General features: G+C 48.3%; 1 protein-coding gene across 5 annotated transcripts in view; it reads right to left on the bottom strand.

Annotated features, from left to right (window-relative positions):
* Window positions 1–11,692, bottom strand: part of LOC130157582 (uncharacterized) — a 58,714-nt gene extending 47,022 nt beyond the window's left edge. For 3 of the 5 annotated variants that reach the window (XM_056357387.1, XM_056357388.1, XM_056357389.1), the window contains exon 1: window positions 11,085–11,690. In XM_056357387.1, the coding sequence (XP_056213362.1) occupies window positions 11,085–11,189 (105 nt within the window). In that variant the 5' untranslated portion in view covers window positions 11,190–11,690. Of the gene's footprint in view, window positions 1–11,084 lie in introns of all 5 variants that reach the window. The other 2 variants (XM_056357386.1, XM_056357385.1) reach the window with 2 other exon arrangements.
* Window positions 11,693–16,050: the final 4,358 nt, after the last annotated feature.

The following is a 16,050-nucleotide window of genomic DNA, read 5'->3' as shown; positions in this document are numbered from 1 at the left end:
CCAGAGAACTCTGCAGAGACAAGCGCAGTGGGCTGGCACTGGGAAGGGGCACACAGACCAGTCAAAATACAGTTCAGGCGAAACCCACAGAGCACAGCCAGACTCTGCATTCTCTCATCTGCCCAGTATCAGTTCTCTTGCAGCACTCAGAGGCATCAAACCTCCTTTTGCTCTTCCCAGGGCTAAGCTGAGATGACTTTGCAAGGTAAGACTAGAGATGAAAACACCAGGAGCCTTCACAAAATAGAAAAGCTTAACCACTGCTCCAGAGAAGTATGGTATATAACACCAACAAGCCTACAATGCATGAACACACAGACTCCATAGTCACCAGAAACAGCAGATATGTGATGTTCTTCAATCACAGGGAACTGAATTAGTTGATGCCTACAATTGAGACTCATATCCATCCCAAATTGTTCTCAAAGGCTCTGGGAAAACACTGTTAGAAGAGCAAAACTAAGGTCAACCTTTTAAATTCCACCCAAGATAAACCTCCAGAAGGCAGTAGCTGCAAAGAGACTAGAACAGACTCATTTCTGCCCAGCAGAGACCAACAGTATAGGCACCCACATATACGTGCACATGCTCCTCCCACCTGCTATCAAACTTGTGTGACAACAGAAGACACAGAGGGAATGCTACCAACTGAAAAATGAGACTTTAACAAGCTTCCTAGGCAGAAAACACCTAGACTCTGGTCCTTGGCACCCAAAATACTCCAGATCTGAGAGAATTCAATTCAGTTTATTTATACTCAAAGTCACTATGAGAACCAGAATATTCATATAAACATAGTTGCAGTTGTGTTTGGGGCCCTGCACGATATAGAAATTACAGATGGAACAAAGTCACTACAGCCCTCATTCAGCAGGTGGATGGGGTCTGGTAGAGCCTTTAATCCTCCAGTTCCCTGCTTGCCTTCCTGGACCACTAGGTGTTATGAAGTAAGACTGCTTCTGCAGTACAGGAGCCAGGAGAATGCTGCAGCTCCACACTGTGATATGTATCATCCTTTCCGATAGCAAGAATTTTTACAAAATTCTCAAACTACCCCATGTTGTTAGCTTAAGAGGCTGGTTAAGGTTTATAACTCATACCATGGTGACAGAAACCATACACTCCTCTACTACCACTTTTACCCGCAAGTAAAGCTTCCAGATGCGTCGCGTCCCAGTAACTCTCCAGCAACATTCCTACTCTCCTCCCACCAATCAGTTTCTGCTCAGTACAAATACCCAGCACAGCCTGGCCTCAGCTGGCAGACACCTGCATGTGACAGACCAACACAGTAAGTTTCTCATCAGCTCTATCACTCTACTCGCAGTTTTGCTGGTGCGATAGTTATGGCTAATTCGAATCCAGGTTTCAAGGATCCTATTAAGAGACCAGCATTCACCTGTTAACTTTCTCATCCTCTGCAGGGAAATAGCATTTTACATACACACTTCAGAAGGGCATTAGCAAAGAAAACAGTGGTAAAGTGTCGGGAAGCACCCATCAGAAAGAAGCAGCAACCTACAAAATGGTTGTGCTGCCAAGAGATCCCTCTGCAAAGGAGGGCAGCTCCTCCGACAGCTCGCAGCATGGAGCCCTGGCATTTCCCTGGCTCACACCCTGCAGGAACAGTGCTATTCAGCAGTGTTGACACCACAGAGCACAGCAGTCCAGAGAGACAAGAAGGAGCCTGAAGGATTAAAGACCTTCATGGGGGGGGGGGGGGGGGTGAGGGGGCTCATCCACCCTGCATTAAGATACACTGACTTAGCTCCATCTGTAATTTACAGCCCATTTGCTGCTGAACCTCAGCTGCAAACACAGTCAGATTAAAAGCTGCACTATTTATCACAGGCTGACAACCCTCTCAGACATAAGGGGAAGACAGTACAAGGGACACCTAGAACTGGAGAGGCACCTATAGCATAGCTAATCTTATCTGTAATGCAGGTACTGAGACGGGAGGATGGGAGATGGTGCTTGCATCAGTGCCAACCATTCCTGCTTTGGCCACAGGGATTTAAGTACGCCCCTCCTGACTCACACTCCATCCCCACTGGCCTAGCTCAGTTATTACACTGCTGTGGTGAGAAGAGGTCCCTTTGCACAAGGCCAGCTTCTGTGACAGTTCCCAGCGACTCTTGAGCATTGCATGGGTCCCCTCCGTGCTGTACTCCAGGGAAGTACAGCTGACAGCATCTGGCATAAACAGCACATCTGGAAGCAGTTTTTCCATTCCCTCCTCAGAAGACCCAGAGAGGGCAACTGCCATTGCCCTGAGATACTTCATTAGCTGCAAAGCTGCCTGTGTTGGGAGACCTCACTCGACACTCACCTCTGCTCAGCCATAAAGAACTACATTAGCCAGATTTGCAAACACAAGGAACAATGCCTTACAGTCAGGCTGATAAATGCATTTGGAGCACATGAGACTTTCAGGCTTCTCTAAAAAAATTCCACATTAACCCTTCTGAGTGCAAGCTGACAAAAGCTGTTTCATCTCTATGGATTTATACCAAACTACTTGTGTTTTATCATGGAGCAAGCCAGTAATATAGCATAATCCTTCAAGGCCAGATCTTTGTTCCATCTGGTCAGGCATCTTCAAAGCAAGAGTTAGGACCACATAAAAACTTACAGTGGCTCTCACTGCACCAGATCCTTTCCTGATAGGCATTGTGTGATTCCAACTGGTTCCAGCTCACCTCACTCGCCACAGATAGCTACTGAGGTGGTGTCCAAGCACCACATACTAAATCGGCACCCCCACGTACCATTTCAGGAGCAGGACAGGGGAAAAGTTGCATTGTACTGCAGCCCTCTGCAAAATATCACCAAGGGGCTCCCCAAGAGTGACTTCTTCTGTCCAAACCAGAATAAAGGGTTTTCTATGACCAAAAATATACACATGGAAGCTGCCAATTTCTTAAGCCTCTTTCACTTCATATGCTCCATACCAAATACCACTGTTCTCTCCTGTTAATTAGCCTTCAGTCAAAGAACTTTTATTTCTTTGGAATAATCAACCCCTAGGAATAAAGAAAAAAAAAATGAAAACTCACACACAAAAACAGCGTGGCGGCAGACAACTGTCTGGAACAATCACTTGGCTTTGTGTGCAATAACTGAGTGACAGGATACGGAAGGATTATTTTATATTTTCCCAGCTTACATCCAGACACACACTCTCAGCAAACTGGAGGATCTAGCTGCCTGTCTGGCACCTTTCCTCAAGATGGGAAATTCCCTGTACAACCAGAGGAGATCTTCTCATCTTATGCCCATAGAGAGTTTGGCAGATTGTGGCCTCTGATGCCAAGAAGGACATCAGTTATATAAAAACCAGCCTGCATCACGGAAACAATGTGACCCCATCAGGAAGGAGTTAAGATGAGACAGATTTCTGAACAAAATGTGTGAGGGGATAGGATCTTAATGCCATGAGCAAATTGAATTCTGTCATCTCCTTGAAATCAGGGGCTCAAAACCAAGTTTGTAGCCCAAATCAATCAGCCATGGAAGGCAAATCAATAGTTTGTTCCCTAGAAATGTCAGAAACCAAGGTCTGCCTACTCTCATTGTAGACATTAATGAATATTGAGGGATTTGGGAGTACTTTATCCAGGTATCTCCTGTCCTTTCACAAATCAAAATTCAGATAAGGACCACCTACCGTGCAGTCAGGCAACAAACCTCAGGTCAACCCATCCCTGAAATGGGAGACATGACTAATAAAAACCTCTTCAGGACTCCTAGGCTCAGGCACTTGTTTCCTCTTTTTCCTCAGAAGGCATTTCTAACCCCGAACTCTTAGGTCTTCTTATATGGGCTTATGCTGGAACAAAGGTTGGGAGGTGATCCCAGGCAAAGCTGTAATGGGCTTTTTTCAGGTGTGTTTGCTGCATACAACCACCAAACAACCCAGTCATTCCAGTCCCACACAATGGCAGCTCATTTGAGAAAGGCAATCCATAGTCTCATAGTCTACCTCCCCAGGTTTTACCGTATCTCCTCGCTGCCAACACTCATTTAGAAGATGCATGCCAGTGTGGCACAGGCACTGACCTCTGTTCCCAGCACCACAGCTCAAACCCTGGCAAGCTGAAGGGGCTCTGCAGCAGAACTTCATTTCCACAGTAAGCCTGGATGGTGGACTGGCTGGCTAAGAGTGCTGAGAGAGGCGAGAGCTTGAAACAAAGATTGGTCTACACTAACTGCTTGCAAAGCTGATAGTCACTCATGGAACCTTCTTTGGGCTTTTATCTCCTGGCACCTGCAGATGACATTTTGCCATGCTAACCCAGAACAGCTAGGAAGACCCAGGATGTGGATCATTGCACATGCAGCTTTAGTGCAAATCTTCCAAGCAGGAATCTTCTTACCAATTATCTTACCAAAACCTCCTGGTGGACCTGGATGTAAGTGTCCACAGTATTTCACCCTCAATGAAGCCATCAAGGTTGGACTAGAGAGGTAACCATGTGAGCTCTTCACATGATGTACCCACACAAGGGTACTCTGTTGTAGCATTGCCATTCTGCTAGGGCTATCTTCAAAGAGATAGCAAACAGCAAAAGTTCACCTGGCAGAGAAAGCACTTGGTGTGCTGAATTACAGAGGACAAAAAGAGACTGCTCACCATGCAAGATCTGCTCCCTCTGCTTCAGCCAGCTCCCAAGATGCCCCAGCGTCAAAACACCTGTTCTATAACAACTGAACAATTCAGTATTACGTATATACTGGGGTACAGTATATGGAGGCCAGGTCAATGTCCAAACAGACCAGCTCACGGCAGGAAGAAGGTTATAACGGGTCTGAAAAGCAAGAAGACCACAGCAAGAGATGGGAGAAATTCCCAAAGGCACCCTGAGCTGTCCACCCCCAAGGAGTGACCAAGCTGGTCCAGACAAAACCATCTTTAACTGTGCTTCACCTGTGTCCCCACCACTTGGGCAGGCCTGCGCCCACACTGGCATGGAAACAGCTCTGTGTACGTCACATCGGGCCATATGTCCTTTACCTCAACTTTTAGGCCTGGGTCACAGCACAGTTTGTACTGCACAGGGAATGCTTTCTGTGCAGATAAAGGTCAAAACTAATTGGCTTTTCTCTAAATCCTTGCCTGGGTGTTCATGCTGAGCAGTTGTGGGTGGTGCTGGTGCCTATTCAAAAACAGCTTAGCTGGCTGACTCTGCTGGTCAATGGTGGCAAGAGGACAAACAGGCTCTGCCCACGGCCACGTACAACAGTTACTGCAGCAGCAAACAGCCCTGAGAGCACACATACCTGTGATGCTGGTTGCTAGGAAGAGTTGGGTCACCCGGCAACCTGAATCCCACTGAACAGGAGAACAGGGGCTACAGATAAATGCGTAGGGGTAGGAGGGGTTGGCACTGCCTACACTGTGTATTTCCCACTGAAAAAGGAACACAGCCCTTGGTTCCTATACTGTGGCATCCCAACAACACTTTTGTGACCCCGGACATGCTCCAGAAACAGCCAGGTAAGCTGGCCGGACTGGCACACTACAGCAGAGTGGTGCCCTGACCACCCACCACTCTGCAGATATGTCCTAAGCAGATGCAAGCCTTGCTTTTTACTTTTTAAAAGAGGTGAACCCATTGTTTTTCAAGAGCCATAATTAAAATGATGACCTGGGTCTGCTTGTTTTTTGCACTTCAAATATAAACTATTTTCCTGCTCAGGAAGACTTTTAGCATCCCAAACAGTGCAACATAAATTCAGGAGCTGTAAGATGGTGCATGACAGAAGGAAATGAAGTAAAACTGCACTGTCCAGCAAAGCAAAATGGATTAATCTTCTTTCACTGAAACACAGAAGTTAAATACACGGTATTACATTTCCATAATTCAATTTTTCATTCAAATAAAAATCAAGAATTGGAAAATACAAGGAAAAGTAATGAGATTTCTTCATGACACCGGGGGGTGGAGTTTTTTATTTTTTTAATCTAGCCCATATTTTCCTATCAGTCATAAAGATGACCAGCTAAGAGGATGTCTCACTGAACTATCCCAATACCAATAAACTTCCTTTTATGCTGAATTTGCAGTACCTGCAATTCATCTGAAGTCCCACTCTGGAAATAAGTCTTACAGGAGATTATCAGTGCCGGACATATGCACAGGAAAGAGGACAACCCTTGAAGACTCAGACCTTAGAAACCAAGTAGAAAGAATTGCAGCCTATTGTTTCACAATACCTCAGGGGTAAGTCTCGAAAATTTAAGGTTTCTGAACGACTGTGATGGCCTGTTCTATTCTTTGTCTTGACTAAGTATGCATCACAGCATTTCTAACCCATAATACAATTTTAGTCCAAATTATCACAAGCCTAACTTGAGGTGCATTCATAGATACTCCAGCAGCCAAAACCATACTTACTTACATTCATGCAAGTGGCATGTGCCCCTCCAGACAAACCAGAAATGTCTAATGTTACCAGGTGTTAATAGGAGCAAAAGCAAAGTTTCAATGTAAAACAGAGTCCTCCAGCCTTAGAGGAATGAACCTGTTTGGTGGTGTGTGCTGAAAAACCCATGAAGGACAGAAAACCTTCATACACCACACGAAACAGATGAACCTAAATTTACACTGTGCCAAGTTGTCTTCAGCCAGCCTGAAGACCAGTGGCTGGGGTGAGCACGTGACAAGCAGTCAGCCTAAAGAAAGAAGGAAATCAATCTGTCCCCATTCATACAAAGCATGAGCCCTTACACAGATCTTTGAAAGCACACCCACTGTGCATCAATAATAACAATGCTCCTTCACTCTTTTTTGGTCTGAGGAGGAAAAAATTCAAATAATACACTCCTGGCTCTGCAGAATAATCAGCTGCCACCTGAACAGTGACTCAGAAGTCACTGCCTGCAAGCTTGAGGTTCACTTTGCACAGCCAGCTGAACCCCCTTCATACAGGAAGAATCACCCAGTCACTTCCCAGGGCTGGCCAGCCAGACTGGAGTCTCATAGCTGATTCCAGAGGCACATGCCAGCAGAAAATAACTGACATGACTTGCTGGTCACCAGTGCTGCATATGCACATGTACAAGCTGCAAGGGTGCATGAAGAGAGCTGACATGGTGGCTTTGCTAGCGCCTAGTCCCCAGTTCCCTTGTAAGCAAGCATAAGGCTAAAATGACACAGCAGAGAAATGCAGTTCTCTGTCACCAGAACAGACTGCCACAAAACTTCATTTCATTGATTGACATTAAGGAAGTGCCCAGGACAAAAAGGAACATGCCAAGTACATAAGTAATTTAACAACTCTTGAGTATTAGAACATTAATTGTACTGCTTCTAAAGTTGTTTGTGTCAACAGCAAAGTTGGAATGGAATTGCCACCCTTGAAGTACTCAGTTTTCTTCAGTTACATGTTCCAGCCAGTTAGTTTTTTCACACACCACAATCCAACTGTTTCATTCTGATAACACCTTGGGCCACTAATTAAGGGCTTAGTCTGACTGGCAATGCACAGACTTGTTCCAACCAGATGCTCCCTGCCCCAAGGAGCCTGCTTGCAAACAAAGCTTAGAAAATACACCTACACTTCAGCCACTACACAAATATGCAAGGGCACAAGAGTTGAAGAGGGATTTGGAAGAAATGCATTTGTGTAAGAAACCCCTATGCCAAGTTGTGGGGATGAACAAGACATTCCATTCCTAGAAAACTGAGTCAGTTGGACAGTACTTCTAAGAGCTCAGTATCAGTACTCCATCACACTAACCCACATGCAACCCCAGGACATGCATTTTAAAATCTCCTTGAACAATTTGACTTGTAGTTCAGGAAGGGCTTCTCAGGGCTACCAGTCAAAACTATGAAAAAAACAGTAAAAATATTGTACTAGACTAATACTGGACAGCCAACGAAAAATTCAAGCCTTGAGCTGTAGGCTTCACTCACTTTCCTTATTTGAAGCATTTCACTACAGTACAGGACACCCCCGTGTTCTCATTCTCCTCTCGGGTCCCCTGAAGTCTGCTCTGGAACAGACCCAGTCGCCAACTGTTATCAAAGATGAGCCCTAACCTGTAAAGTCAGACCTGCTTTTGGCTCTCGATTTCTAACAGCCAGCCAAAACCTGGAGGTTTCTGAATGTGGCCTAATCTCTAGCAAATAACACCAGACCACTGAAGCAAGAGGTGGAACAACAGGCTGAGACACAAGGCTCCAATTCAAAATCATTTCTTGGATTCAGCTGCAGCAGCTGAAGGACTCTAAGCCAATGGGCTGGAACATGAACCGCAACAGCTCAGGAGCGGATACGCTGCCACTTCACTGCCCCACTACAGGGACACAAGTGTCCAGTGGGGAGACAGCAAGGTCAGCAGGACCAGTCTCCCAAGGCTTAGGGTTCAAATTTGAACCCTAATTACCACACTTCACAGCCCAGCCACCCTTACCAGAGACTGCTGGCAGCAGGTGCTAACCCAACAGCAGGTGAAGCATCAGTCAACCACTCCCTTCCCATTACAGTGATTTCTGGTGAAAGGGCAATAAAGGGACACCAATTCCCTCAGCAATACCAGCACACCTCTTGAGTCAAAGCCCTCTGAGCAGCCTTACCTAACAGCCAATTTTAGTAGGGAACAAAATAAAAGTTCATTACATCCAGCAGCCAAAGTCTGCATATTTCCTGGTTTCACTCAGAGGCAATGACAGCCTCTCAGCTTCTCCAAGTGGGGGAATACTAGGAAGACCTACCACAGCCACACTGAAACAATTCAGGACACATGATACCAAAATGAGATCTTTACAGTGGGCAGAAATTTCATCCTGAGAAGATTCCCAAAGCCTGGATGCCAATCCAAGGTTGGTCAAATCTCCCAAGCTTACAAAAAATGGGTTGCCAATTTACCCAAGGACAGCTTCCCAGGACTTTCCCTAATGGCACTACTGTTGCAGCCAAAAACACAACAGCAGCTTATTTTCCCTTGAATTTGGGAACTTCAAACAAAGGTCATAAGCTGCAAAAGCAAGTGGGTAATGGAGAAGAGCAATTGAGCACACTTTTTAAAGCTCAGAAAGCTCTTGGTTTGGGTGGTAGATGCAAATCAGCTCTTAATCTACCCAAATTAGTTGCTCATTCACCACTTGTGCTACTACAGACCTGATTTTATGCTCACACCTAACTTTTCACTAGCTCTCAATGACAGCAGACTAGATCTTTTAAATAGTGCACATTACCGTACGTGCCAGAATACATACAGACCTGCACACAGACCAGCTTGAGGAAGCCGAGAAGGCAGAAGTTCGGTCTGTGCCTGGCAGCCTCACATCATCTGAGGGCAGCAAAGGGAGATGGTACAGGACACTTGGCCTGGTGACAGGGTCCGTGCACAGTGCAGCCACAGGAAGCTCCCGCACTACTCACCACTTGTGACACCAATCCTGCATCCACACACCTGCACGGAGATCTGGCCCAACACCTAAGAGAGCACTGCACACTCTGTTAAGCAATTAGTATGCTGGTACGAGGCTCAACCAAGACCAGGCAGCTGCACACAGTCAGTCCCCAAAGGCCTACAAAACATATATAAACCCAGAGTTTGAAAGTCTGGCTTTCTGCCCATACACATGTATACCACTCATTGTACCACTCCCCACAGCAGGCTGCAACGATACCTCTGATGGTCTATGAATTAGCCTTGCAAGAAACAGTGCAAGCTTAAGTCTCCCTTCTCTATTGAGCCTGCAAAAATGCAGACCACCTGTTTGCAGCACAAAACCTTGGCACTAATACGAACAAAATGGCTGCAGATACCCACTCCTGTGAGTTTTCCTACATGCCTCCAAGCATCCTGAAGGCTGTACATAACCCGAGAGCTCCTTCCAAAGATCCTCACGGTTTCACAACCTGAGGCTCAAAGACAAACAATAAAGCTAAAGGAGGCAATCACAGCCACAGGGCCCCAAGTACAGCGTTCAAAAGAAATCCCCCACTGCCTGTGCAGAGATACTCTGCACTGAATCGGTCCACTACAGCCTAAAGCATTGTCCTTATTCTATTTCAAAAAATAAAATCTAATCCTGCCTCCGCAAGAGCCACAGAATGTGCATTCCCCACAGGAAAAAATACACAGACCCAGCAAACTTTGAGGAAACATCAGTACTGTTTCTAACAAAGTTGCCATCAGCCTGTCCAGAGTGACTGCGCAGAAGTGCAGCCACACGGCAATCTGCCTCTGTGTAACACATACAAAAGACTCCACTAGAGTCTATATACAGATCCCCAGCCCCCAACTCAGCCAACGAGGGCTGCTACTTTTCCCAGACCCCTTCGTTGATTTGGGGCCAGGCGCTACGCTTCCCGCAGCACTGATGCCAGTCCAGAGTAACTCTGCTGATTTCAGGGGGCATCCCTTGGTTCACAACACTTTCACCAGATCAGGACCTGGTTATTTTTTTAACTCACTTATCATGACTCCATTTTTATCCCATTGCATATGGCTCAAAAATTCCTCCTTACATTTGGCAGGACGGGCTTAGATATTCCTTATCCTGAATCTGTGATCCTCATTTTTGTTTTGAGCACTAAGAAAGGGTGTAAGCAGAACCTGGAAAGCCATGGGCCAATGCAGTGAGCCAGACTGCAAACTTCAGCTCAGATTCTGGCCCTCAGGACCAAAAGGGAGAAAAATGCAACTAACAAGCTGAAAGGCATTTTAGGCAAATCTTGTCTGTACAGTACCTACCTAGCACAATGGGGTTCTAACCGGGCAAGGGCTGGGAGACTACAGATTACACACATACAAAGCTAACTAGACAGAGAGGCGAATACCCATGTAGTCAAACGTGAACCCCATTCAAAGTAAATGCTCCTGAAGGACAGATACATCTGCCTTTATCTGCCTTTCTGTATCGCCTACTGAGTTGTGCAGGGTAACTCTGAGAGCAACGGAACGGTAACAGAAACAGCCTAGGCCAGCTCCTACCGAGCACACTGGCTGAGAGGAAACTGACCCAGCGTAACAACCACTCCGAGTTAGTAGCTTCTCAGGGCCCCTTATTAGTTGCCTGAATGGTGCAAGAAATAGCCTAGACAAAACCGGCTGTTCTTACCTTTAGCTGGAAAGGTTGAATTTCGTTTAAACTCTGGTTCCTGAGCTTTTTGGTGAGGATCTTCAGCATGGTACAAATCCGAGGAGCCAAGAAAGGGTTAAGCATACACACACGCACGCATCTGCATCTGCCGAGCCGCTGCTGCTAAGGCTGCCGCTAGGCTCGGGGGAGCTCCGCAGAGCTGGCATCCAGCACCCGCAGGTACGCGGCGACGGGGGTCGGGGCGGCTCCGGACAGCCCGCTTCCAGCTGTGCCCCCCTCTCCTCCGCCACCGCACTCTGTCCTACAGCCCTCCACGGGGGGTGGGAGAGAAGGACCCCCCTTCCCAAAGCAAAAAATAAATACCAAACTTCCTTTGCTTCCCACCCCCTCCCCCGTTACGCTTCAGAAAGGAGGGAGGAACCAGCTGGCAGCGTGCTGCAAGGGACAAGGGACACCGGGCGCAGAGTGCTTACTGCGGGGCGGCAGAACAGCCTAGCCGAGGCCCCGGGCCCCACTCATGGCAGCGCTCCCTCCCGCCCGCCCGTCAGCCCCGCCGCCGGCGGCCCCAGGCGGGCATCGCGCCCCGCTGCCGTCGGGCGCCGCCGCCCCGCGCCCCTGCCCGCGACGGGAAACTTGTAACAAACGGCGCGGCAGCCGCGGCGCCCATTGGCCGGGCGGGGCGGGGCGGGGCGGGGCCTCCGCTTAAAGGGGCCCCGCCGGTGACCGCCGGTGCCGCCTCCACCGGCCCGGAGGGTGCCCGGGGGCCGGAGCGGGCCCGCCGCGTCACCGGGGCCCCGACCGGGGCGGGCTCCGCTCGGGATGCCGCTAGAGCGTTAACGGCCTGTGCCGGACCGCAGCCCGCTCCGCGCCAGGAGGGTAACGGGATGCCGTGACCGACCTGTCCTGCCCCCTGATGCGGAGCACAGGTCGAGGGAGGCAGCTGTACCCCGCCCGGCGTCCCCTCAGCGCCCGGGGGGGCTGCAGAGGGCCTGCAGCGGCTGCAGGGAAACGCCGCCGCCTCTTCCCACAGCAAAGGCAGGCGCGGGGCCGGGGTGGTACCGGGGTGCTGCCCCCGGGTGCAGCAAGGTGTGCCACTTCCACCGCCAGGCCCTCAGCGCTCCCCTGGCAAAGCGGCCAGGGCAGTTACTGGGGGCTGACCGGTACGCTCCCAGCCTCCCTGAACCCACAGAAGACACCGACACGTTTGCCAGTAGTAACAACGAAGGGCTTTCACCCCCTGCCAACTCCGTGCCAGCGACACGCTCCCTGTGTCTAGGTGAAAGGTCCCCTTTGCTTGTCACCAGCCCCTTAGGGCCAGCAGAGCCTGTTGTCCCAAACTTCCTCCTAGGACAAGTTAGGAAGCCCTGAGGAGGTCTCTGCTTGTGTACAAATTCCAGAGGAGCACAGGCTGGTGAACGTATCGGTTCCCCATTCTCAGCCAGCATGCTTGTAACAAGATAAGGAAAGAGCACTCATAAAATGCTGACTGTGGAAAAGAAAGAGGAGAACATCTTTGCTGCAGGGGAAAGGGCCTCAGTTCAGCTCCAGTTAGCAAAGTATTTTTATGAAGGAGTACAACAGGCACAGTCTGAGCCAGAAAACGTTTCTACTTTTCAGAAAGTGCCTTCTTAGAAGATGCCTGCAGTTGCAAACCATCTGTTAAACCATACTTGCTCTGTGAGTTCTGCTTTCACACTTTGAACTTATTTCACCCATTTTCCTCCAGTTCACATCAAATTGAAATCACCATCTAAATGCGCAACTCTAAGCTCAAAACTAACTAAAAACTCATGTTATGTCATAGGTACTTCTAGTTTCCTTATTGCGTGAATACAGAAGGACAGGGAATAGCGTACATCAGCAGATCGCTAGTCCAGCATCCTGCCTCTGACAGGAGAGAGTAAAATGCTAGACAAAAATAGAAATGCTCCATATAGATGTGTAATCATATATCTAATGTTAGGTAAGAATTACTCCTGATCCCTAACTGATAATCAAGGTATATCCCAAAGCCTGACAACTGAGAACCTCTTATCATTTTCTTACCCTAGTGAATGTCACTTAAGACCTTTTTTTTTTTTTTTTTTTTCATATAAAGCCAAATTCCCCAAACCTTTATTCATTCCTTATTCCGGCACTGGAGCCACTGGCTTTCCTCATAATGATCTGTAAGATATGACCCATAAACCACAGTCAATTTAAACTACTGGGTATGATTGCTTTTCCATATTTGGGCTCCCTGGGTTCAAGCACTGGGACAGGCACATGCCAGGGCCCAGTTGTTTGTCTCAGAAGAGATGAAGCTGAAAAATCTCCCTGAAACAGAGAAAAGCAGAACCCACCATCCCACCTGCAACACGTCACAGCCTCTACCTGAACTCACACCGCTCCATGAAGGCACAGAAGAGCAGCAGTGACCACATCCTGGTGGTGGGTTCATTCTAGGCCCTCTAACCTGCTCCGGGGCCAGCGCTGCTCACAACAAGCAGCAAAAGCAGGTGCTGGTGAGGCTTTGTCACTACACTTGTGATGTAAGAGAAACTAATAATATAATTCCTTGAATTAACTCTGCCTCTGCAACTTTGCCTACATGTGTTTCAGCAGATACTTGCACAGCAGTTTTTCTCTCTTGCTTTACATTTCATATTACAAGAATAGCCAGGAACACCAACTTTGGGTACACCCAGGTCTTTTTGGGGTCAAGTTATGCACACCTGCTCCCAGAGTTTTCTTAGACTGCGTAGCCATGAGCATCTCCATTCCAGCAGGCTCAGGAGAAACACAAGTTCCTCCCCAGTTAATCTCACACCTTGCACCGGTAAAGACACATGGGCTCTCTCTTGCTCCACAACCGCAATGCCAGGAGCAACTGGCTGACAGATCACAAGCTCTCCATTAATCCACAGCATGCAGGATTCTCCTGTGAATAAAGCACAGTGACATACCGCTGCCACCAGCCACAAGCAATTTAGCAGACCCCCAGAGGAAAAGAAGCACTTGCAGAAAGCAGAGCTGCAATCTGCTGCTGCAGCTCTTGTCTTATGTGACCCTTGCCCCGAGGATGAGGCTTGACATGTCTGATGGGTTCCCGGTAGATGAAAAGTCCCTTCCAACCCTGACCATTCTGTGATTCTGTGATATACTGGAAATAAAGCTTCCTGAGGGGTCTGGAGGTGTTGCTCCTCCACACACACACAAGTTGCAGAATGCTGCCAAGTAACTTCTATCCAAGGATAGCAACATGTTTTCCAGGGTTAAGTAATAGTATTATTCCCAAAGGAGAAAACTAAGACAGAGGAAAGTTACTTGACATTCTAAAGGTCAGTGAGGAAAGCTGTGGAAGACCCAAGAATAGAAGTGGTATCTCCTGACCCCTATCCGTACGCTCCCAGACTGTAATCTAGCCTGCTACTAGATCACATTGCTGGAGCTATGCAAAATTCAGTGGTTTCACTTCCCAAGCATTTCATGTGATCAATTTGCTTTGGTTTTGGTTCCTCTGGATTTCTCACCCCCTGGAGTTTTGATCTGCCTACTGGGTTCAAACCTCTGGTCACACGATAAAAATATGAAAGATGCATCATATAACATTTAGGGTAAGTCCACACGCCTGCTCCAGCACTGCTTGAATATCTCTTTAAATTCTTCATGGCCAGACCAGGAGCAGAAGGGAGGCAAGTGGCAAGTTTCCTCTGCAAAAGCACGTGGCATTGTGGCAACAAGGAGAGGGCAGGAGGCTGTGAGCTGAGCCAGGATCCTGGTTCACTTCCACAATACCTGCACGTTCCTGCCTGCTGCTGTCATGGGGAAGATGTCCCTGGAGAACTGCCTGAGCCTCTGGTGTGCTGCATCTTACTTTCACTTGGAGACATGGCTTTGTGGGAATCCTGGCCAAACAGTACAATAGGGGAGACGGGTAGGAGGGTTGAAGACATGCAGCAAGGATTAGTTTAATGCACAGATTCCCTCTGAGTTGTGTTTGTTGTTGTGCTCATAGGACAATCTAATACCTTCTGCAGTTTATCCTGCCCAGGGTGCACCACTGGCACTGCAAGATGCAAGAACAGGAATGTGTGTGGGTGCAGGAGGCTCCATTAGGCAGGCCTGGCCAAGCCTTCTTATAAGGAAAGACATGGCATTTTCACACTTTGAAGTCACCTGTGGATTTGCTTGGCCCCCTCACACACTGGACTGCTTTTCGGCCTCTCTTCCCGGCACAATGTGCCGTGGCAGAATCTGTGCAGATGCTGCTGTGAACATCCCAATGTTGAAGGCAAAACAACCCACCCCAACATCCAGGGAAGAAGCGCCACCTATTGGGGGTCTTCCCTCATCACACCAAAGGAGATCGGAAAACCGAAAACCATCCATCCCCTCTCGCTCATGACCCTAACTGGGTGATGTCCGAGACAGACACTGGAGCTACAGCCAGTGCCAAGCACGGAAGAAGCATCTGTCTGCCAAGGGCAATGATAAAAGAGAATAGCAAGGCAGAAGCAGGATAAAAGCTGAGCCTAGAGCTTACCCGGAGGAAGATGTGGGCCCAAAGCCAGGCCCCTCTTGAATGGTACCACAGACCAAGGCCATCCACCAAACGTCTCAGCCACAGTCCAATGTATGTGGATAAAAGCAGGGGAGGACAGTCCGCAAAAATAATGAGAATTGTATTCTCATTCTCAGTGACTGTATTCCAGAACGGTATGACTGGCAAAACAGACAAAGCGGCACCTAACTCTATCCCTGAGCCATCCACCAATCACTTAGGACAGGTACCAGAGGGCATTTCTCCTCCCAGTGTGTGAATTGCTGAGCCTGCAGGCTCCTCTAGAAGGGATCATCTCTGACTTTGCCTCTGTGCAATGTCTGCCCTAACACAGGCCAACGTAAGCTGTCCCCACCACGCAAACCACAACCCCCCCATGACCCAGCTGCAGAGGTGAAGCTGCCGTGCACACAAGTGCTCTCTGAGCTCTGGCTGTGTGGT

The sequence above is a fragment of the Falco biarmicus genome, chromosome 12, assembly GCF_023638135.1.
Source record: "Falco biarmicus isolate bFalBia1 chromosome 12, bFalBia1.pri, whole genome shotgun sequence".
Classification (NCBI taxonomy): Eukaryota; Metazoa; Chordata; class Aves; order Falconiformes; family Falconidae; genus Falco; species Falco biarmicus.
This window is presented reverse-complemented; position numbering and strand designations above follow the sequence as displayed.